Source organism: Primulina huaijiensis, unplaced genomic scaffold, assembly GCF_012295235.1.
Source record: "Primulina huaijiensis isolate GDHJ02 unplaced genomic scaffold, ASM1229523v2 scaffold38877, whole genome shotgun sequence".
NCBI classification, from domain to species: domain Eukaryota; kingdom Viridiplantae; phylum Streptophyta; class Magnoliopsida; order Lamiales; family Gesneriaceae; genus Primulina; species Primulina huaijiensis.
The window spans coordinates 255,657-280,926 of NW_027359117.1; the positions used below are offsets into that span (position 1 = coordinate 255,657).

A 25,270-nucleotide genomic window follows, 5' to 3' on the forward strand; every position below is an offset into this window, starting at 1 on the left:
CAAGTCCAACGACTCATTAATGTATTTCTTTGTTCATTTTAAATTAAAATAAGATTGATGTGAAATGAATTAATTGAAATTTCATTGCACAAAAATTTCATTTAAACTTTATAGAGCGACAGCCAATAAACATGGTGCATAACACCATATCACAGAAGATAGCTTCCAAAATGATTTGTGGAAATATTAACTGCATGACTAAGGAAAAAATTGAATAAAACAAAGAAAGCATTCATCAGCTGAATAAAATTAGACATATACCCAAACTTGTCTCATTTCTGAAGGCAAATTAAGAGACTACCATATTAACCTGAAAACCATATCCGTCAAGACCCTCCACGATAATCATTTCACAGCCGAAAATTTCTTGCCACGGATCTAATAAATTAGCGTGAAACATCAAGACAGGAAACGTCAAAATGGTCATAACCATGTTATATCGGCCTCAAATCCTCTACAACACAAATTTTACTACATAACCTACTATGCCAAAAATATTATTCCCTTGATCAGTGTTCTTTCCTCCAAATTTTTTCTACGTCTGTAACATGCCGGAGAGGAGACAATCGTTTTCTTGAGGATTCTCACATGCTAAAATATGTTTCTTAAATGAAGATGCGGCTTCTTCCCTATCATCAAACAGCCCCAGCTTGTCATACACAATGGCCATCAAGTGGAAAGCTTCGGCTGCCAACTCGTGATACTGTACAAAAACAATATATTCTCACCAGTTAAGTAAATAAACTAGCAATTCCCCATGGAATGAATTGAAAAAGAGACGTAACAAATCTAAAAGAACCACTACAAGGACGTTGATTTGGTGGACTAAATGTGTAAAGCGTTCAAAATGTAAAATCCATTCCTTATTCACTGTCTGCACTGTTCCAACAACTCTTCGCCTACGTAACGACAGTCTTATACTGACCCTCAATAAGAGATCTCATCTGAATGGATGGAAGTCTATTCTAGACACGAACCTTTTTTTTCATGTCAGATTAGTGCATGGATATCCGGAAATGAATCAAATTAGTATGACATTTATACTCTCATGGCTACTTGACAGGAAGGCACCAATGTCACTAGCACTGATACTACACATCATTACATCCCGGATTGCATACCACTAGATTAATTGCCAAGCAGAAAAGCTTTGATCGCGAGTCATCTAAACAAAGCACCACCCAGGATTACCGCAAACTTTTAACCAAAACTATTTATAGAAGAATATTTTGACCATTTATATATGAAGTGGAACCTCACAGTTTATATTTAGTAGTGAGCTCTTACAAGGAAGGTACTGTGCTGGCAGTGATGAGGTCATGTGGGTTTGTAGAACCACTGGTGTTGCTGCATCTTTTACAGGAGTTGCAGAACTAATAGGTCATTCGATTGGTTGAAGGATCAAGCATAGTTGGGTACAAAGAACGACTGGTTATGATTCGGCAAGTGACAAATTCAGCTTCGAGGTCAATCAATATAGGTGAAACCAGAAAGATTGGAAGTTATATTTCTTTTTTTTTTTGATAAGAAACATAGAAGTTATAGTTCTTGAATCAACAGAATCAATATGGTCATTTTCTAAAACGAACTTAAGGGTTAAACAGTGGCAAAAATAAGTCATTTCCCAACTTGCAGTAAAGTCATTTTGATCACATTGGAGATTAACCATTAACCAACCTCCAAGAGTTGAAGTTCTTCTGAGGCTTGTCTTAAAGGTTCTAGCACCATCCCTGGATTGTCTGCAACTACATAAAGAAAGGCAATAAAACACTTACATAAAGATCTTGACCGGAAAAGGCAGGAAGAAATGAAATGATTAAGGTATAAACAATACTCCAGTAGATAAGTACATCAGACACTTATAGTGACAAATTATCAACTTCTATTCATTCAAAAATACAGAGAGAATTATATAACAGTATATAAACATAGTGACAATAATGATATACATATAATACATCTTAACTAATGGTATTATCAAAAGGATGTTAACTGAATTTATGTAAAAGGAACTAATACAGTTTGATAGCTCCAACTTTAAAAGTAAATACAGTAGAATTTAATTGCAATAGTAAGATAATTATATTACACAAAAAACAACAAATGTTTGGAAATTATGTGAAAACAATATTTACACCTACCAGACAATGAAAGAATCAACAAAAAAGAAGGGAAATCAGAGTCACTGTCGGATGCTGAGTACCACATCATCAAAATTGATGAGAAAGGAGGATCACCATAAATGATTACTGGTTACCAAATTTATCGGGCGTGAACACCCTGAATGAATGAATTCTTAAGACGCAGCCTCTTCCACTCCAATTTTTAACCATTCAAACTAAGTGAATTGAACGAACAAAATATAATTCTGGTATCTTATTGGAGATTGGTGTTGACAGTACCTGAAAAGCTTGAATCAGATAAATAGCATTTAGCTTCCATAATGAATGCTCGAGCTCGGAGCTCCAAACCACCATGACCGAGAAGCATTGGAAAAGAACCATGCAGAAGGGCCAAAGCTTTTTTTGCATGATGTGATCCAAGAGAGAGCCACAACTCAGCCAGTGTCAGTGTTGCAGAGGCTTTCAGAAGATCCAAATTAAATGACTGACAAAAAGACAGGCATGCCAAGGCATAGGGAATTCCTAAAACAGCATTGTCTGACCTCTGAAAACAAAGGAACGTCCCTTGAGATAGAAAGAGCAACATGCAAGAGTTAAAGCTAAGGGTATGGTCACACTAAATGCACAGATAATAGAAACAATTCCACTGGGTAAATGCCAAGTAATAACATGCAGGTTAAAAATAAAAGTGCAGTTATAAAACCATAAAAATTACAGTAAATATCACACTCCAACCAGCCTTTAAGTCGCTATGTATGTTCTGGTAAAACCAAAAAAGTTGATAGAAGCAAGCAGCCTACAACAATCAAATCCTGAATACCTTGTGTATTTCAGCAAGCAAGAGAAGAACATTGGCGTTTTTCACTTGCATGTTAAACTTATAACACATGCGGAAGAGAGAGAGTCCAACAGCTGCTGCCTGCAAAAACCCGCACCAGAAAAACTAAATGGTAAAGAACTAAAGATAGACTAATTCACAATCTTTTATGGCTGCAGTCGATAACAAAAAAAACCACTTTCTTCCCTTCAAAATCTGCTCTATATGATCTTATCGACACTTTACAAACGATCAGAGGAAGTCTGTAATTCAACTGAGAGAGGCAGGTAAAAAGTTCTCAACCCCTCAAATAAACAAAATCCTGATCCTCATAAAACATATACAAGCTCATTGTAAAAATTGGAGGTTAAATGGTATATGACGGCATTATAAGATAAACGTCATTTATAAAACCTCAAATAACGAAGCCACATTAACCATTCTTGAATTTTTTTTATATAACAGAATGTGAAAAACTTGGACCTGGCTATATTGTGTTGCAGCAAGCAATGTTCGAGCATGACGGAGACTAGCCTCGGCCTTGAGTTCCATGTCAACACCAGTTACAGAAGAGGCCAGAGTCCCAAGTTCATCACATAAATGTTTAGCTAGTTTTAAGTGTCCCCTGCAGTAGCCATGGGCCCCAAAAAGAAAACCAGTAAGCTATCCTGTATATTTTATACATAAATGAAATAATGCAGATTTGCAACATGCCTATGTAATGCACACTCATGTAGCAGTTGTAATTTTGCCAACTGGATTCTGGACTTTGAAACACAGAAAAACTTCTCCTCTGCTATCCTTAGAGCAGCAAACGCCTCTGCAAAGTCAAACACAAACTGGAACATGAGAAAAGGTGGCAGAGGGAGTGGTACTCGAAGCCATCTTGAACTTCTATTTCATATATTTGCTTGTTTTTTTTATTTTCTAGTCTTTTCCTTTTTCTTGTTTTCTTTACCTGAGGGCAAAGGGGGTGGATTAGTATCAACATAGTGATCTCAAAGACAAGGAAAAATTAGGTGACTTTTCCCATAGGGCACTAACAAAAATGCTAATTTTAATCAAACATCAACATTTCCTGATAAATAGCTAGTTGTATCAGAAAGGAAAATACAGTGTAGGATAATGATTATTCTCAATTTTTTTTTTGAAATGAAACAATATTTTAAACTTAATGCAGTAATATTTATGAATTATTCTTAGCTAATTATCAAGAATCATATGAAACATTTTAAGGGAAGCAACAAAAGAAAAAACTTGACACAAGATGCACTCAAAAGTAAGAAAAGAAATATTTGGGTGCTGCAAAACAGGTTATTCAAATTCGCAGTAACTAGTTGTCATAGGAAGCCAAAGACATCGGAATTTTATACAGAATGTCATCCTTTTTTTGCATTACTTGCCTTCATAGAGTGCAGCAAATTGATGTCAATCCAGCATTTAGCAGAGAAACATAAAGAGGAGTAGCATAATAAATTTATAAAGATTCACTTGCACTTTTTCCAACAAAACAGGCTCATAATCTTACTAGAATCTCCTGCATGTTATATAGAAAAACCATGTTTTGATATTTTCATACTGGACTCATACATAACAAACGTAGCTTAGGTCTCTAGTCCAAGAGCTACATAATAATGGCTGCAGAATAGAAAAACAAGAGGCCCATTAAAAAAAATGTTTGCAATAATGATATACAATAAGAAGTTTTTTCAAGCAATTATACTAATTAATCTGAAATAAATATTTACTTAGGAGAAAAGATGGACTAAAAATGGCATGAATAAAGATGAAACTAGCAGAACCAAGATAAACAGAATAATCCAGTCACTCACGTATAATAAATCATTGCAGTACAGTAGTGTCAGAAATAAAATTCAAACAAGTCCAACGACATGATCAGCATGCAGAGATCTAACTCATCACATATGATCGTATGTCTAACCTTTGTATCCTTTATGCACAGACAAATATTGGATGAGCTTCGAATATGCTAGTGCAGCATCTGCTAAACTGTAAAATAACCAAATGCTAGTTTCTAGTTAGATGATGATGTAAAGAGACCCACCTAAAAATTGACAAACAGATGAAAAATAGAACTGACAGAACATGATATTACTAATAATTACCTCGAAGAATCAACACACCAAGTAGCAAAAACCAGTGTATTTACTCGAGCTTGAGGAGAACTGGATATGAAGATGAAGCAAAATGAGAACATTGTACATTTGTATTAGACAGGATCAAAAGTTGAGGGGGTGGGTTATTCAAATGGAAACAAGAAAAGATAAAACAGGCCACAAATCGTGCTCAGCGCATTCAATGAAATGTTCACTAAATAGCTGTAGACGAGCGAGTGAAAAAGCATGTTTGTCACTTTGTCCATATGATCATATGAATCAAGTGAAATGAATGATTGGAAATGATAAAGCCGAAGGAAGTAGTAAATAGTAATTTTACCATTGTCTACTATCTACTCAGCTCTTAATTACAAAGATGAAGCAAATATATACACAAGAGAATACAGAGTGGGAGGCGACATTAATAAAATAAATTTTCACAAGGTTTGCCATTCAAGAATCAAATATTCAAATTAATCGAAGTAAAAAGTAACCAAAACAACATACAAACAGACCAACAATTTCGGAAATCTCAGACACAAAAGCTAGTGAAAATTATGCTATTTTCTAACGAAAACACATTTGCGGTATGAAGCATATTTTGAGCAATAAGAAAGTATTGTGGTATTCTGATATTGTTATAAGTTAGATAAAAATTGAGCATGCATTAAGCCTCAATAGTTGGTAAATGCCTATTTTAGGCCCGTGACAGCGTGATCTATGTGACACCGAGGCGTGAGCTCCATATGTAATCTGAGGTAAATGGATGAATATTAAATATCATACCATTACAGCACGCATAGACTAGGACGGCTACTCATGATATAACCACTTGTGATACAGGTAAGCGTATTCGAAAACCAGCAAGCATTTAGCAAGTGTGGTATGCCCTGTTTCAATTATGCTCAGCTTATGTTTCTGTTTATTTTGTTTTCAATAATTTATGTTACATAATTTTAAATCATTTTTACAAACAGTTTGAGAGGTTTGATATTTGAGCTGTTGAGTTAGCAACTAAAAAAATAATACCATCTACTTTTAAACTGTTTTTTGCTTATACTTGTCCTGTTTTATCTATGCTGCTTATCTGATAGAGTTCAGTTCTGTTTGATAAGCTCGGTCTCATTCAAAATATCTTGCTCTGTGTTAGGCAACCCACTAGTAGAGGAGCTCTTATCTCAACCACTCATATGGCAGAGTGGACTTTAATCATTCACTCATTCCCATGTGCTAAATTTTGTAATTAAAATAGGATCCTTGTGATCATAGCTGGTCAAGACAGGTTCCTGATGGGTGTCGCATCTACAATATAAAGACATGAAGCATATGGCAAGATACTATTTTCTACAGTCGGGATAACATGCGCATAGCACTTTCCTATAACACACAAATAAAAAATGAAGACATAGAACTGTTATCTACTTTAAACAATAATAATAGAGAACAGATTCCAACTTATCACCTGCCGTACATCTCCCATGACGTTGCACGAACCAAATAAGAAGACCCTAATAACTGCAAGACTGATCCAGGAATAGAACTTGGCTGGGTAAAAAATTCTAATGCATTTGAATTACTCCTGGTTTCGTTTTCTTGAGAGAAAATTGATGAGCCAGTAAGCTTCTTCAAATTCTTCAGCCACTCCGTGCAGAAATGACCTTCAGTGGTCATCACAGAACTTTCATCACCAAACTCATTGATTAGATGAGAACTCAACTGTAATTCCTACAGTAATATCACCACAGAAGAAGAATGAAGACACCATCACTTCTCATTCTAAATAAAAATAAAAAATTGAAGAGCTCCACTCAGCATAACATCAATAAACTGAGAGAACCTTGTAAACATTGGCAGGGTTCGTCCTGAGCTGCATGGAGGCTTTCGGCCCAAAAGAAAGAAGTGGTCTTTGTACATGCTGCAAATTATAATGCTTCAATCTAACTAGTCTTCCCAATAACAGCCAATAAATTTCCGAGAAAAGGTTATTCTTTGTGCCTGTAATGAGTTTTTCCACTAGAAGAATCCAATTTCTACTAATTCTTTCAAAAATATTGCCATTAATTATTATCATTATATACTTCTAAATGTCCGTGCACATATGATTTGGCGGAGAAAGTTGCAGAAAAAAGAACTACCAATGCTAAGCTTCAGGCTTTCAGCAATTAGCATTTAGCAATATAAAAAGTTCATCTGAATCTGTTTTTTAAATAACCAAGACTGCACCTGGATTTTCTAGAAACCCATCCAAACTAAGCGAACCATTCTGCCACAATACAGAATCAAACGCTTTTAGATATAACAAAGGTGACTCAACAGAAAGGTTTACTGGTTTTAACCAGCTGCTCCCACAAGATTGAAACTCAAACAATAGGTTTACTGATTTAAAGCATTGTAACTTGGCGACAAGATTGTCTAAAAAACTTGTACAAGTTCAGACAATTACAGTACAGTCCGGAAAAATATTCTCACCATTATATCATACTTCGCAATTTCAAGATGAATCGATGCCACCAGTCGTTTCAATTTAAGACTTTCTGCCCTCTTCAAGGATCTCCGTAAGAGCACATACAATTGTTGTTGAACGGAAACAGAGGTACATAAACCAGAAACAGGCCAATATGAAGATCCAACTATTCCAGATGTCTTTGAGATACCGATTTCAGACAAGAGATTAGAAATGGCAGCCAATGTGTACGCAAGACAGGTATCATCGCTGTACTGAACAAATGAAATAGATTAAGAAAAGAAGAACAAATTCATAGATTAACTGACATGCGGTCCACATATTTTGTAACATTAAGGGTGCAAAACACATAAATGATTGATTCCGGGGAAACAGAGAAGTATAACAGAGTTCTGTTGATGTTGAAAGTGCTTTATACCACCAGCACTATCTTAGAGAAGACATGTTGCAACTTGTAACAGCCCATTCTAAGTATATGCGTAATCTAAAGCTGAAACACTGTTTATACACTCAATACATGCATTAAAATTGAATAGCGGAAAAGAAGCCTAAATGCACCATTAATGTGTTACTAGTCACATAATCCATCACAAGGCTGAGTAGAAGAAGTATTCCTATCATCAAGGCCAACATATTAATTTTAACAACCAAAAACCGTGCAAAGTACTATAATTCAATCAACACAATCAGCATAATCAGTCAAACCCCCCAAGGATGGGATCACAATGCCTGAACAAGAAAAATAAAATAAAATAAATCACCATGCTCATTAGAAAAAATTATATAGAGAAGTTCAGAATCTTAAATGGAACCAAAAAATGCACCTGTTGAGAAACTCGAACTGCCTCAGTTAAAACCTGGAAATCAAAGAGTGGCAACAGTTATGTTTCACCTATGACAAGGATAGATCTTAAAAACAGTAACCACCAAAGTAACACGTCATCAACGCCACAAGAACACACAGAGAAAAAAACAAAAACAAACTACCAGCTGACAAAAAACAGCATACAGCCAAAACCTTCCAACTGAGAAAGTATAGATATGAAAGACGGATAGCAAAAGTTGAAATAAAAAAAAAGTAAAGAGGGTGACGAAATGTTGCAGAGGCAATCACGTTCAATATGCTTACTTCTAAAGCTTGCTTTGGGTGCCCAAAGTGAAAATGCATCATTCCTAAGCATAACAAAGCAATTTCATATCTTCCAAAGCTACTGGGTGCAGAAGGCAATTGAACAGGATCAACTCCCTCTGTCCCTGCACTTTAAAATGATCATTTCCATTATAAGGTGATTGCCAGAAAAATCATGTTAAAAATAAGCAGCAGCAATGAGTACCACAACGAAATTAACTAACCTAATACAGAAATAACATGGATATGTATGTAAACCAACCATAATATATGCTTGGACGATAGAGGGTAATACGAGGTGGTGCTAATAATATTGACAATTATGACCTATCAGGTGCAAAATCATGTCCAAAAATTAAAAACAATAATCGCCCATCAATAATCAAATAATTGACTCCCAACAAAATTCTCTTTTCCCCGCATTATTCCATTCAAAAAGTCGAGTGCCAAAGATCACCAGATAGTGGAGCAACTGAATATGTTTTGAGCTAAAGATCACTATGGAACTCATGAATGTGTTCAACTAAACACTACACAAAAAAATAGACAAACTATTTCACAAAGATATTTAACTTTGTTAGGAAAGAGGAAAGAATAAGAACCAAACAGTAACAATGGTTTCATTGGCACAAAACCTACCGACAGAGAACAAGGGGATAGAAGGTGTTTTTCTCAACCCCAATAACGTTCTCTTTTAAAGTTGTTGCAAACCTATATCTTTAGCTCTCAGCCTAAACCAAACGAAATAATGTAATTTCCTCCATAAATCATTTACACTAAGTTTTCCTTGGTATTTATTTGCCCTCTTTGTTCTTCTCTTGATCTTTCCATCAAAAATCAACTTCACCCAACTTTGTGACTTCAAACTTTGCAATGGATAAAACTCAACCAACTGCAGAAGCGTGAAATAAAAATGAAGCTCCAGAGTATAGCCAAAAACATGTATCAATCTATACCTGTAATCAAAATAGCGGTGAAGATTTTCCAATGCACCCGGGTAGTCATCATGGTAAAAGTAATTCAAATAACGCAAGTAATGAACCTGCAATTCCGGTATGGAGCCAAGAGAATTGTTTAAGTCAAGCTAATTAATCTCCCATTCAAAATGCAAAAGAGAGTACAAAAAGTGGTGATGCAAAACAGAAACTCACTCGATGCAACTCTGAGGCTGATTTTTGAAGCTTTTTTAGCAGAGACTCAAAAATATTCAATGGAAAGGAGCTTCCGTTTCTGCAACGGGAAGATAGTCACTTGGATTCAATTAATGTTAGATTTTAATTATACAATCAGCTATAGATCCATAAAGTTCAATAATATGGGTTATTTCTGAAGAATCTTTCAAAATGTTAATCTGAATGAATGAAAAAAGAGAACCAACTTTTCGATAACATCTGATTGCTCATGTAGGTATCCTTGAACCTGCCAGATTGTACGCAGAAAAGAGCCACTATGGGAGCCAATGCCTCTCGCCGTATCACTAGAAGATGATGCAGTATGGCTAGCTTCCATAGAAATATTACTGCTAGCTTCCATAGCAATATCTATATTTTCCAGAACAATTGGAACAGTTTTAGCCACCACGAAGCTCTTAAAATCAAGATTTATGAAAAAATGGAATGGTATTGAAACTCAATCCTAATATTCCTATCTGCTTAACATAATTTCCTATAAACAAAATAGCTAGAAAACTAAGTAAAAAAAAACTGAAGAAAAGTCAAACTGTTGATAACATATCATCAGTCCATGATGGCAATTAGAAAAAAAAAGGAGAAAGTTATTGATGAAATACCTCCAACGAATTCAGAGAAGGCTTTTGGTACATGATCATTAAACGGTATTGTCCCAGTTCCCATCTTGTTTTCTTCAAAATCATCACCAACTTTTTCAAAAACAAGATCCTCCAACTCCATACTCCGAAATCCGACTGCAGTATTTGGGCAGTTAACTGAATCATCTAATTGAGATAACTCGTAAGGAGGGTAACCTGAAAGTGATTCCTTACAATATGTCCCTATATTTGTTAAAAGATGGCAGACACCCTACAAAGTAAAAGTTATTTCGTAATATTTCTCATTTTCTGAAAATTAAATAAAAATTGATGATCGTGACATGAACAAACAACGATGAAAACATAATGTTAGGCTTGTATAGCAGGTTTTCCTCCTTCAAAACGAAACATGTGTCGCTCCTGAACAATCATTCTAATTTGTTCTCCAATAATCGAACTAAGCTCATTTTTTATTAGCACTTTTATATAGAAAATATATATTTGGATGAATTAGTTTCATTTTTAAAAAAGCCTTAAAAATTCAAGATTAATCAAGTGCCTTTTTAAGCTTAGACCACTCGGAAATTACTTCTTCTTTACTGTCATTAACTCGTCATAAAAAGAGCATTTGTTAGATACTTAATTTAATAATAATAATCTTCTGTACTTATTACAAAACACGGTACAGGCATAAGCCATCAAATTATAATATTTGATTTTGCAAGTTCTAGTAATACTTTATTAGCTCTTATATTGTAAACTTATGACCACATGTACAAACTTAGAGCAATAAGAAAATATAATACAAAAATATATAAAGAATAAAGATACGAACACACCAAAAACCTCAGGAAAAGGATTAACTGTGTTTTTTAAACTTTAAACTGATCATCAAATGGAGAAAACTAGTTACCTCAAATGACATTTGATTAAAGGAAAGCAAACAGCGGCGAACAAACATGCCAATGATGCTATTAGGATCAAGCATAATTTGATCATCATCCATAACATTTGAGTCACAGCCACCCAGAATCCCTGCGCAAAAAGTCAAATAAATCAAAAAAATATATAACACGCATACAATACTACAATTTCACCATGTAAAATTTCGTGTTGATAAAGTTATATTATGCTTCATAATTCCATAGTAGAATGAACATATCGAAATAATTTTTCTATTTTTGCCAGGTGAAAGAACAACTACCTCTCATATCGGTGAAGAAATTAAACAGGTCATCCGGAGAAGCCAGAGAAGAAAGCCGACGAGTTAAGTGATCGCTCAACCAATGATTAAGTACGCCACCAATCTCTTTCAACTGGACAGTCAGCTCATCCAGAGTAGGCTCGAAAATACTATCACATGCCTGAATAACTCAAATTCAGTAACTCGTAGCAATGCGCTAGCAGATTTCTACATTAAACCCATAAATTTTGGAAAAAAATTGAATATTACACTTATTGATGGAAACCTCACCTTGGTAAGTGATAAGAGGAAAATGCCGAGACAATTGTGCTGCGAAACGGAGGAGAAAGGAAACGGGATAGCGATTTGAGAAGGCGGCGCGTAGACTTGAACTAAAATGCAAATAGAGAGTTTGTAGGGAGTGATCGTGAAAGTTGCCGCCGGCTTCGAAATGCCAGCGGTTGCCATCGGCGGGCGCCGGAGTTTTGGATTGGATTTGGCGGTTTCGGTCCCCGTTTAGGGTTTTTGAATTCGGGGAGCAGGCGTCTTGTTCTTGTATTCTTGTTGAATCACGGTGATTTTTTTTCCCCACGATTTAATTACATTTTCTTTCACCAAACTGTTTTCGTATCTCGAGTCAGTGTCTTTCTATTTTTTTTAACATAATTTATTATTTAACGAATCAAATTTTGTATAATACATATTTTTATTTTTATTATATATTATATTAAAAAATATGTCATATATTATTTATTATTATAAATATCAATATATTAAATTTTAAGTTTGATGTCCCTTGAATATATAAATTATATTTAAGTGTTTTTATTAGTTATAAAATTTTATTTAATTTCGGTTATCATTATAAATTTTGTGTTACTTTTATATATTTAATTCTCGTCTCTTAGTCATATTAATTAAACATAAAATTTTTATATAATATTATGTTTTTTAATTTTTTTAAAAAATATCATCGTGAATTTAATATTATGCGCATTTCACATCACGCACCAATAAAATATTAATTTCTACTAAATATAACGAATTAATTTTAATAAACGTTCTCTCATTTTGGATGCTGATTTTTTGTTTACTCAATTTTAAATGTTTCAATCCTCGTACTGTAAATGCTATTTTTTCAAGCCTCATAAAATTTAGGATTGAACTCCATGATTCTTTTTTTTTTAAATCTGAGATAGCTCCACAAATTCTTCAGATGACACAATTAATACCTTCTAAATGTTCTCCCAACTTGCTTACTCCTCCTCTATAAAATCCAATATCAGAGAGATTTTTTTTCCACTCGGTAGATTTAGACCCTTCTTTCCTTCAAAATTTAAAACCAAATCAAACCATAAAATATTAATAAACAGAATTTCAGTTTGGTATGGTCTGGATGAAAAATTTTTAAGTTCAAATTTTATAACTCATTAGTGCATGAGGTATTTATTCGGAGGTCAACTACTGAAAATTTCAGAGACTCAAGGGATATTACTTACTCGAAAATATGATGAATCAAGAATAAGAAGTGTGCAAATACACGTTAAATTCAGTAAACCATTAGCTTGACATTTAAAGTAAAAAAAAAAAATTTACATAAAAGCAATGACAAAGGAATACAATGTTTGAAGGAATGGTGTTTTTCATGTTACTCCATTGCAATGGTGGACACCATTACTATGATTTCCATTGTAATTCATGTTTACCTGATGTAAGCCCCATATGCGTATAGTTCCATCGTCGCTGGCAGAAGCAAGCATATGGGGATTGGTGGGATTCCAGCTCACACAGTTGACAGCTCCCGCATGTCCAGCCAATGTTAATATCAGCTCTCCGGAAGATCTGTGCCATATATAAATCTACACACACGGGATCGAGGTATCAGCAATTCTCTTCCGTGAGACGGGAATTTTTTAGAAAAAAGAGCATGTTTTTTGTTCCAATTAAAACACAAAAGAATTCATAATCGTCAGAAGAGGATCGAGGTTGAAATTCAACCCATGAAAATTCCCAAACTTTTCTAGATCATATTCACTTAAGGTGGAAGGTAGGGAACATCTACAATCTGATTACTTCATAGTTAATAAATGGGGTTATTCAGCACAAAAGAATATTAAACACAAAAGAATTCATAATCGAAAGATTTGCCTTGGAAAAAGATTTCAAATGATTCCATTTTATAGGAATCTGATATCCATTAAATTAGTTGATAAACAAGTTAAATGTGAAAACAGATGGACTTCAATCCATGGATTCAAGAATGCACGAACAATTGGGATGGATTTGAAATAATTTGATTTGAAATCCTCCCATTAAATACACCCTTGGTGCTTCTTGAACCAATTTTAATTCTTGAGCAAAGTAAACCAGTAACCCTGCCACCTTGTCCATATTAAGTTTACATAAAACCAAGTAAGATCTGCATATATATAATTATGGGATGCATAAGAGCATCTAATCTAATCATGCATTTGGAAGTCGGATCACTTCTGAGCCACATTTTGGGGGATAGAGAAGTTTAATATTTATGTTCTTAAGCAAAAAATAAGCATTTCGGCATATTCGCACACAAATTTCCAGGCTTGTCAATATACACCATAAAAAAGGTTTATAACATGAAAGTTTCTTATTCTCGAAGTTTGATAACACAATATTACAAGGAAATAGCGACCGTGCTATAGCAACTTTTAGCCCTGAAAAAACAGTCCATAGACTAGCAGAATGCGCTAATGGAATAGGTTTGATGATTCCTGGGCTGGCTGTGACTCGGGGATATCATATGAGGCTGTGGAAGGAATGGAGATGGAGAATTGAAATTATGCTAAGCACCGCTACATTTTGTTACAAAACTTGAATGACACGTCACATGTACCTATGAGATTCCAATTAACAACCATTTCGTAGAAGCATTTACCAAATTTGCGGGCAGTTCAAGGGTTTGGGTAAATTTTGCCACCTCTAAGCACACATCATTACTTCTTTTTCCACATGTACAGGCCCAACGTGACTCAAATTTGGAGACAAAATCTTCCAGTTGATCCAAGTACAGGTAAGTTGAAGACTTCCCAGTTTCACAAATTAAAATCAATTTTAGAAGTTCCATAAAAAAGGAATATGGATACTTAATTGTAACAAAGGGAAGACATAAGTAATGTTTACAGGCATCCCAAAATGACTAGTTTTGTATCTCATATGAATAACTCAAAGTTTAACAAAACCAACTAATGACTAGTTAGATTTTTTTCAAAGAAACCAAATCTCTCTCAATTTGCATTACGATGTCCACAGAGATGCGCAACTGAGTATTCTTTTTTAACAGGACTAGAAATTTAGATAAAATAGAAGCAAAATAAAACAGTTAAACAAGAATCGCTTGGAATATAAAATACAATGTCATGATAAAAAAGAGAATAGAAATATTACCTGTGAGTCCTCGCTTCCACTGGCAATGAAAGCTTGTTCTAGTCCGCCGAAACAAGCCCTCACAACAAAGCGTGAACGCTTATGGCCTTTGTATTTTGCTACCAGCTTGGCACGACCGTCTATATTCCAAAGATGAAGTTCTTGATTCACAAGGCTAACCAGCAGAAACTTGCTGTCTTCAGATAGAGAAAAAGAAATTATTGTCTGATCTTCCTCAATAAATTTATCCAACTTTGATTCCCATCCACATAATAGTATCGTAGTTTCCTTACAAACAGATATCAGCTCTTTTCTATCAGTAGTGATCCCCAAGTCAGAAGTCCTAATAGTTCTCTGCCCTTTCCAACACTCTACCTCTTTTCCTTCCAGATCCCACATGCTGATGCTTTTATCAGTAACACCAGAAAATACACTCTTCCCATCCGGAGCCCATCCACAAGAGATCAAGCCAAGACCACTTTTCTCATATACATGCACACATTCACCAGAGGCAATATCCCATCGTCTAACAGACTCCTCTGATCCACAGGTAAGAAGTTGACGATCATCTGGGCTCCATGACATATAGGAAACAGGTTTCTCGTGACCAGATAATCTATGTTTTAGGATAACCCGGCCGTCAACTGCGACCTAAAATGAGCAACAAAAATATAGATTTGTCTATCTATCTATCCAATCACATGTAAGTGCAAATGAACACAACTGTATCCAAAACATATAATCACGAGGTAAAACTAAAAGGATAACACAATAGTGCTAAACACTCATTGGATGAGGTGGATATCTACTTATCATCCAAAGAGCAACCCTTTTCCAGATTCCTCGAAAAATATTTTGTATAAACAGTTCATAAGTGTAGTTTGCAAATATATAAGACAAATGGAACTCAAAATTGTGTTAAAGATTTCATCAAAAATTATATTAAAGATTCATTGTTATTTTGAGTTCGATAACTGTAAATAATGACATGGAAAACTAGTGTACAAAGCCAAAGGAGACTGAAGGGTTTAGAGAAACAAGATCTAAATTAACCAATTCTTCCATAAATAAAATTAAAGTCATCAGAATTACCTCCCATACAATTACAACAGCATCACTGGAAGAAGAAACCAAATATTTTCCATTGTGAGAAAATTGCAAGAACCAAACTTCGTCACTGTGTTCATGCAATATCTGGAGGGTTAACAAGCAATGCAAGATATCAGTAGTCACCGGAACACAGCAGTAGTTATGGAAAATACAAACTACATAGCATTCCAATGATATTTTGAGTAAACAGATATTTAGAGAAACCACCTATAATATCAGGATATGTCATTATAATTGCACAACCACGTGTAAACTTTCAGTGTTGGTCAAATACGTTCAATGAAAAATAAGAATGTTTTTACTATTAGATCAGACTGGCTAAATCCACCAACTTAGCTAGGCAATAAAACCTCCTATCAAACTGAGTAACTTTCAATGCAATAACACAAAAATAATTACAACTCAGTGACTGCCATGACAGACACTACTCGCTTTGAACATTTAAACTTCTCCTTCCATTTACGAACAAACTCCTAATAATGCAGTTTTTCCTTTTCTCTTCTCTTGCTTTAGAGTAGGGAAAAACGAAGGGGATTCGAAGAAGTACATGATTTACTTATTATGAAGTTTAAGAGACAGTATGGAAAGAGTGTGTTAGCATTATCTCTTTGAAGAGACTCAATCTACACAATAAGAAAACGTAGTCACGAAAACACAATCGCTCAGTTCATTTACTAGAAGTTTCAAATAAAACAGAATAAATGGCGATGTTAACAGATACCGATTATGCGGACAAATCTGAGTACTGTTTACTCATTTAAAACATCTTTTTTTATTTTCATATAAGAAGAAATATAGACTAGTTTGAATAACAAATGAAAGAAAGAAGTTTAAATTGGAATTCACACATTCATCGCTATAACTGCATCATGCTGTTGTTACCAGTAAGCTGCTTCATATAATTCTCGACTCAACTACTCAAAATTGAAAGTACCATTACCTGCAAGGTTTGAGAAGGAATCTGGTTTCTTCCACACTGATGATCAGTGAATAAGGACATTTCTCCGACTGATGAGTTGTGATACCTACAAGCATCTCTTTGCAAATCCAGAGCTTGTTCAACAAGATGCACCAATCTCTTTTCTGGAATCATGACAGTTGGGGGAAGCAATTTTTGCAATTTCTCCAGTAACTTTTTACGAGACTTTAGCCTAGACTCCTGACCAGAAGTTCCATCTAACAAATTCAGGGAGGGAGACAAAATAGAGGAAGACAGCTCACGAACTCTGTCACCATTTACACAAAGAGGTGCAATCTCAATCCTCAGAGTTTTCAAAGCATCCATGAGTTTATCTCCATTCAAAAGTTCAAAAAATTTTTGCTCCATTATTACAAAAGATGCCAGCTTAATTATAGTTTCATCTGCTAGGCCAATTTCATGTAATGTTGCTACACTTTCGTCCCATTTACCATCAAGAATTTGCTGCATAAATAAATCTACTACAGTGGAGTGCAATGGTATTCCCGACTCTTCCTCCAGATGAGCCCCTGTCTTTGTGTAACCAAGAGAATATAATGCCTCAGCTATGATTCGAACTAGTTCAACTTTCTTGACAATACCTTTTGAACCAATAACTTCATCATCCCCTTCAGATTCTATAGGGCGAGCCATTGAGCAACTAGCTTGATCTCTAACAGATACACCGTTTGAAAGACCTCTTAATTTTTCATAGGATGTTTTCACACGTTTTGATGGTGGTTCGTCATCCTCTACACCTCCCATGAAAAGCACATTTCAGGCCATATATGTATACCACGAAACAGCAGGAAAGAGTTTAACTCTTTCCAGTATCGATAAATGAAGACAAAGTTCTGCAAATCACAATGAACAAATAGGATATAAATTGATTTGTGAATAAAAAATTATCTCCAGCAACTGCAAGACTAAGGGTGAAAACATAAAAAAACGCATCCCCTTTCTTGCACACAAAACCAGATAATTAGGATTAATTCGTGTAAATGATTGTAAAGCTCGGAGCCATTCTAGATTAGTAAGCAGAGTTCAACGTCAATGACAAGAAATACACAAGAAGAATGACATGCATTAGATGAAATTTAAGAAACCCATAGTTCTCCCCCATGGTGAATCCAGTCAAGCAAGCAATGTTTCAGCATTCAATGTTAATGATAGGTATCAAAGCAACAAGGGTAAAGTCATCTTCATCAAGAAGGGTTTTTCTCAATCTTTTAACTTTAATGATAAATGGCCAACCATTAGAACAAGCAAACTATTATCACATTGCTGATACAGGTGTACACACAAAAAAAGAGAGAATCGAGATAGACTTTTATATTGTTAGCATCCAAGCAATCACTTTGAATGAAACTTTTAACGGAGTAACATCATATTCGTAGTTATTAAACAAGACAAACTCCCAAAGTTTTTAAACAATCGGGTGTGGGGGGGACAATTTTTTTATCAGGTAAAGCAACATTTGGAAAAGACAAAAAAAAATGCTAAAAGTCGAGCTGCTTTTCCAAAAACCAAGTGATCAACCGGCCACATGTAACAAAAGCCAACAAAAAATTATTAAAGCAATTCATTAACCCATGGATCTAATCACGTCTACCGAATGTATAAACAAAGCGAAGTCATAGACCGATCCCAGGAGCATTCAGACGCTAGAAAACCGCATGAACCCAATCAAAACAAAGTGAAAGCAAATCGAAACCACTAGGGTTTAACCAACTTGGGGAAAATCAACCATCGAGCCTCAAATCTCGCCTAATAAACGCTTGATTCCTAACAAGGACAAAGATCTTTCGGAATCAGTAAATTAAATCTAACAAATTAGAATCAAAATCTAACTCACGTAATATCAAATAAAAACGCCGTATGATATGTTTAACAATTGAAAGCCGAGAAGTCACGCAAGGAATCGATGGGTGCGCCGGAACTTTAATGGCGTGGGGAGGAGGTCACAGAGGGCGGCGGCGAGAAAGGGTTATAGATTGGTGAGTAGATTGTGGGTGGTTTCTGATATAGTTGTTTTGGAGTATTATCCTCTGTGATGATCGTGGCAAATATATATATATATCGTATCCCGCATCTGTCGAAATATGCTTCGACGCTCACCACGGTTTGATTACCATTTCATATTTTTTTTCTCTTTTTATTTTTTTCATTGATTTCAGTAATTAATAATAATAATAATAATAATAATAATATCAATCTCATATGATTTTGATTTTGATTTTGATTTTGGTTGCGATTTCAAATTTTTGTTTGGGTTTTTTGGAGTTGAGAAACACACATTGGAAATTTTGAGTGTGTGAATGAAACCGTAAGGTTGTGTTCGGATCACATAAGATTGAGTTGTGATTGAGAGATGTAAGGAAAAAAAAATTTGGATTTGGACAATAGGATACGAATTTTGATCTGATGAAGTGTTTGAGTGGATTTTAAATTACTTTTATTTTCAAGATGTATTTAAAATCCAACTAAAAAATAACTGAGTGGGTCTCATGTGAGACCGTCTCACACAAGTTTTTGCCAAAATAACTATTTGAAATAAATATGTCTAAACAAACCAATAGATTCATAGCTATGTACATTAGATCGATGAATCAAATTCATAATAACAAATTCATTGGTTTCTTTGATTAAATTCAATTGACAAATGAATTGCAAATAGCCAATTAGTTATAAGTAATTGTGATGAGTTTTTACATTACAATATGGAGTTTTTCAATCCAATGCACTAAGGTTGTGGTTGGATATATAGATTTAATTTAAGAAAGTATGTGAGGAATTTTTTTCAAATGACCGTCGTTATAGATTTACAAGAAATCTGACCTAATTAGCATTTATTATTAGAAATTATGTGATAAAAAATTCACTCGAATTTTGTTCATTCAAGGAAATAAAAAAATTTAAAATACATCATCGCAAGCTTCAATCCAATTAAGAACAACACAAATTTAATTAGAAAGTCATTACTTTGGCTCACTTTTTAATTTTTTTCATCATCATCAATGACAATGTAATATTTGCTTATTGACTCAAATAAGATATCTGTCTCACAAAAGTTTTTGTGTAATCGTTATTTAATTTAATTTTTAAGTATCTAAAAAACCGATGTTTGTTAGGCTGGTTAGTGAATTATTTGGGAAAACATAATACAATTCGTATGGTGGTAAATGAACTATAAAATTAATGTCCCGTGCAGGTGCAGTGATGCCCGGAAACGCTTGTCCCACGAGCAAGAGAAGACCAAAGCATGACTATCACATCACTACGTCTACCTAAACGTTCATTTTAAAACTTATTGGTTAATATATATGCATAGAGTTTTCTAAACTTGGAAAACATGGTCGCATATTCAAGCGGTGGCTGCTTTGGTGACATGTTCGGAGAAGTTCCCCTTCCCGAACCCTTCTGATATACTCTTCCTCCGTTGTCTTTGAGCATGCACCCGATACTTTGAATTATCTCTATAAAGATTGTTGGCCTGTGTTATGAATATAAAGTTGGACAAGTTTTTACACACAATCTTCAAAGTATGAACTAGCGTTTTGCTTCCCATTCCCACACAAAAATCCATAAATGGGAAAAAAAATCTTTTTTATCGAGTTAAACTATCTGCGACATATCTGTTGAATTTTTTTCAGAGAGAGAGAAACACATCAAGCAAAAGCTAAAATAGACGAAGAGAGAATCTCAAAAGAAACTTCATCGGTACGTACCATGTGAATTTTACAGCAACATAAACATTTGGTTCTATGAAATCAGTGCAAATGCAATGGGACTCATAGTGACAATTGGATTAGCTTACTTTAGAAAGAAGAATCTTTGAGAACAAAGTGGTTGATCAAAGCTGAAAGGAGTATTGCAGAGCAGCGAGCCAAGGATCAAAGCTAAAAACAGTATTTTAGTTTGGGTTATAAAATAGTATAATAATAAAATATTTTCAGAATTTGGTGAAAATTTTAGTTAAAAGAGATGATTATATTGATGCAGAAAGCCAAAAAGAAAGAAAGAAAGAAAGAAAGAAGAAGCATATTTTGAGAAAAAATTATAATAATAATTTTTTAAATAAACTTTTGGAGGATAAATTAAACATTTTTCTTGGTAAAACCAAACCTATAACAAAGGCAAAATAGAACTGTGAGTGCAGGAGACTCCAAGCAGCGCGTGGGATAGTCGCGAATTTCTGAGGTCAAATGTGGAAACACAAGCCTTTCGCTGCAACCAAGTATCTGAAATCAACTAGCGCAGTCCTATTAATTTAGACATAACTATGTTATTTTTTTTATTTTTCATTATATTTTAAGTTTAGGAGACCTAACTATGTTAATTTTTTTTTATTTTTCATTATATTTTAAGTTTAGGAGAGGAGATTGTCATATTGAATTTCAAACATAAAATATCGTCTCAAACTAAAATTTTGATGTTATATGAACTACAAGTTATGGACAACTACATGATTTTCACCGTCTTATGTAATATTTTGTCATTGTAATTGTATTTTTGTAAGAAAATCTCATTTTGATTTCAAAATTTGTCTTAATTCAGAATTATTAAAATCGAGTAAATGCAAAAAAAGGATGATATTTTAGAGTTACCGCGATCTGTTTGCAAAATATATAAGATTTATAAACAATATATTATTATTTAAAATATCGCAACTGTATTTTTTTCTGCGAAAATGTCATGGTTCCCAATTTCGTGTTTGGAATAATTGACAGAGTAGAAATTCCAAAATAAAATGATGATTTATTAGAGTTACAGTGATAGTTTTTCAAAATAATATAATATTTATAATTAGCATATGATTTAACTTGAGATTTGTTGATTAAAACGAATATCCGTTATTATAAATATATATTGTACAGTGTATTTGATGTATTAATTATATTTTAATAATTATTTAATGTAAAAGTTTCACAGCAGTGAATGACGCTTCTACCCCTACTACCAACTTGTCGGTGGACAAATTAAAAACTATTTCGATGGCAGAGAGAAAGTTTCCATTGAACGGAGGTCACATCAAGCATTCTGTTTTAAATTAAGGCCCCGTTTGGCATCACGTTATTGCCAAACTTCACTATTCATGTTCTTTTTCTCCAATTTATTTTGTTGGTTGTTCTAAAATAGTTGAAAAGAATGTAAAACATGTCAAAAGCTAATTTTGACACCAATAAACTGATATTTTTTGGAAAATTTATAATTTCAACTCTATTAATGGAGTTTTGAAATGAATTAAAAAGCTCAGTCTTTGGTCGATAAATAATTTATATTCGATTTTTTCACTTTTATTCACTTTGTCACCTGAATACAAAATTCAATTCATGTGCTTACATGTAATATTTGACATAGAAAGATGAAATGGATCATATCTATTCAATAAAAGAATTTTATAATAAATTGTTAAAAGTATATTATCATCTAAAATATAATCGAAGTGTCATTTATCACATTCAATCAATTTCCAAGATCTACGCTTGTTCGCACCTAATGATATTTGCTATAACGAGATACGTGCTAGTTGTATGATACTCTCAACTCTTTAGATTTTGTTCATTTTAGATTATATAAATTTAGTAATCACGCCAATATTTCTATTTTATGACATTTGAACAGTATGCATTATAAAGAGTGGTAGAGGAGAAAAAAATTGGCCAAAACGATTATTTAATGAATAACCAAACAAGGCACAAAAAGGTGGTCGTTAAACAATCACCCCAGCTCACTACGTTGTATTTTTCTACCTAGTCTTCGCAGCGCATGAGGTAAGAGAGAGAATATATGTGTTTATAGCTCAGCTTCAGCTTCTGCAGATCGGTCAAACCTCAGGTTTATCTCGATTCTTTCTCCATTTTAGGGAAATATTTTGGCCAAATTTCATACCGGTTTTGCAGATAATGCACGTTTTAAATCTGTGGTTTTAGTTTTCCTCATCTTTTTTTTGTGATCTGAAGCTTAAGGGGTTTGTGAAAATGTTGGGTCAGTCTTCAGTAAATCTATCTAGGTATAGAAGTTTCAGGCTAGAGTATGTTGGACAAAACGCATTAGCTTTGACAAGGAATCTCTGTTTCACTTTATTTGCCGTTGGGGTTTTGGTTTTCACTGTAGTTGCTGTATCTTACAAGCCCAACAACCAGTTGTTCAACCCTTTTTCAAAGATCACAAATTTCTTCACACCCACTTTGAATGCCACTTTTAACTCAGACGATACTGTTGCGAGGAATGGTGTGGGTTTCTTGACCACCGATGGGTCAGGTTCTGGGGGTGAAATTGATTCTGTGGTTCATGGTTGTGGGGGAAAAGTCAAAGAGCCCATTGATTGTGGCGATGCCGATGTGTTTCTCTTATTAATGAGGTCTGCAATGGAGAATTTTAAAGACATTCAATTCTACCGGTTTGGAAAGCCAGTGAAAGGGAATAATGATAGTTCTTGCCATATGCCGTGGATTTATAAGCCTAAGGAAGCAAATGCCACCGCATTTTACAAGGATTATCGGAGTTTTGAGCTTATAAGATTAAAGAATTGCACGTTTAGCTTGGTGGGCATTGGGGGTTATCGTTCGGGTGAGAATGCTAGAAAGAAGAAGAATGAACAGATGGAGGCTAATCCTATTGTGCTGCCGGAGGCTGGTGAAATTGTGAATGATATTTTTTCAGAGACGGGATCAAACGATTCATTTAGCAGTGGCAAGTATTTGGTTTATTCAGGTGGCAAGGATAGGTGCAAGAGCATGGATCAGTATTTATGGAGTTTCTTGTGTATGCTAGGGGAGGCACAATATTTGAATCGAACCTTAGTTATGGACCTTAGTATATGTTTGTCTAACATGTATACGTCGTCCGGTCAAGATGAGGAAGGCAAAGATTTCAGATTTTACTTTGATTTTGAGCACTTGTTGGATTCGGCATCTGTGGTCGACCAGGCTGAGTTCTGGTCAGACTGGAACACGTTGCAACAAAAAGATGGATTGACTCTTCATTTTGTGGAGAATCATTCCAAGGTTAAACCTATGAAGCTAGCTCGAGTGAAGGATACTTTAATAATGAGAAAGTTTGGAAACGAAAAATCGAGTAATAATTGGTTCCAAGTTTGTGAAGGTGAGGCCTCTTCTGTCATTGAACGGCCATGGCATTTCATTTGGAAGTCAAGACCCTTGTTGGATGTGGCTTCGGCTATTGGAGCAAGAATGAAATGGGATTATGATGCTGTTCATGTCGAGAGAGGGGAGAAAGCAAAAAACAAGGGGTCATGGCCGAATCTTGATAAAGATACGTCGCCAGAATCTCTTCTTGCAACTTTGAAAAACAAGATTGAAGATGGAAGAGAACTTTACATTTCAACAGATGAACGGAACAAGTCATTCTTTGATCCTTTGAAGAGTAAATATTCTACACATTTTCTTGATGAACTTAGAGATCTCTGGGATGTAAATAGCGACTGGTATGCCGAGATGTTGAAGCTCAACAATGGAAAACCTGTTGAATTTGATGGTTTCATGAAGGTTTCTGTTGATTCTGAGGTACTTTCAAGGGGAAAAAGGCATATTGAGACTTTCAATGATCTTACCAAAGACTGCAAGAATGGTATCAATACGTGCTAATCCACACGCATGAAAGTTTAGAACTTGTTCGATATTTGTTTTGGAAATACTTGGTATTTATTCATATGTACTCACATCACATCAAGTGTTACTTTTTGCTACTATACTTTTTTTGTTTACGATAGACTCTTGAGAAGTTCCTCCGAATCTCTGTATTCGAAGCAAGCCCAGAGATTTGTTCCATCATGTATTGTTTTACCGCACATTGAATATTGCTGTCAAATTTACTTCTTTGATTTTAAGGTGAAGAACACTTTGTCTGCTGTATCTATCTCGGGAGAATGATTTTTACAGCTCAGACACAAGTTTATATGAGTATGAGAAAAAATAGTAGCTTACACACACTGATATGCACTGTATAACACCTTTGAGCTGCTATGTAAATCCAGTGGGACTTTGGAGGATTAGAACAGGACAACATTGTTTTATTTACGCAAAACTATCTGTAAGACATGTTCCGTTCCGGTTCCATTTATTTTTTTCAAAACATTTGTTTTAAGAAATGTGTGGAAGAATACGATATTGGTTTAATTTTTAATTTATTAGAGGGGTTGTTTTTGCTTTAGAAGTCACGTGGTAACATAAATTT

The 25,270-nt window shown here is 34.5% G+C and overlaps 3 protein-coding genes across 6 annotated transcripts; 1 reads left to right on the top strand and 2 right to left on the bottom strand.

The window, feature by feature from the left end:
- Window positions 1-215: 215 nt before the first annotated feature.
- LOC140968931 (anaphase-promoting complex subunit 5) lies at window positions 216-12,220 on the bottom strand. Of its 4 annotated transcripts, XM_073430103.1 has the most exons (21): window positions 11,893-12,218; window positions 11,623-11,782; window positions 11,332-11,453; window positions 10,653-10,689; window positions 10,440-10,574; window positions 10,029-10,191; window positions 9,802-9,880; window positions 9,607-9,692; window positions 8,651-8,780; window positions 8,346-8,378; window positions 7,527-7,775; window positions 6,895-6,972; window positions 6,520-6,782; window positions 5,067-5,126; window positions 4,883-4,950; window positions 3,655-3,760; window positions 3,424-3,565; window positions 2,944-3,042; window positions 2,403-2,667; window positions 1,678-1,745; window positions 216-703 (listed from the first exon to the last, which is right to left on the bottom strand). In XM_073430103.1, exons 1-21 carry the CDS (start codon window positions 12,067-12,069, stop codon window positions 536-538), a joined length of 2,688 nt encoding a protein of 895 aa, XP_073286204.1. In that variant the 5' UTR covers window positions 12,070-12,218; the 3' UTR covers window positions 216-535. The 4 variants fall into 4 exon arrangements, with proteins under 4 accessions (XP_073286204.1, XP_073286203.1, XP_073286202.1 ...); XM_073430102.1 differs by having other exon boundaries at window positions 1,678-1,739; window positions 10,440-10,689; window positions 11,893-12,219; XM_073430101.1 differs by having other exon boundaries at window positions 10,440-10,689; window positions 11,893-12,217.
- Window positions 12,221-13,122: 902 nt separating this feature from the next.
- Window positions 13,123-19,149, bottom strand: LOC140968945 (WD repeat-containing protein 26 homolog). Its single transcript, XM_073430125.1, has 5 exons — window positions 18,927-19,149; window positions 17,054-17,925; window positions 16,096-16,197; window positions 15,025-15,654; window positions 13,123-13,460 (listed from the first exon to the last, which is right to left on the bottom strand). The coding sequence occupies exons 2-5, from the start codon at window positions 17,834-17,836 to the stop codon at window positions 13,245-13,247; spliced, it is 1,731 nt and encodes a 576-aa protein (XP_073286226.1). The 5' UTR covers window positions 17,837-17,925; window positions 18,927-19,149; the 3' UTR covers window positions 13,123-13,244.
- A 3,903-nt stretch (window positions 19,150-23,052) lies between these two features.
- LOC140968914 (uncharacterized) lies at window positions 23,053-24,681 on the top strand. Its single transcript, XM_073430062.1, has one exon. The coding sequence runs from the start codon at window positions 23,053-23,055 to the stop codon at window positions 24,679-24,681; it is 1,629 nt and encodes a 542-aa protein (XP_073286163.1).
- Window positions 24,682-25,270: the final 589 nt, after the last annotated feature.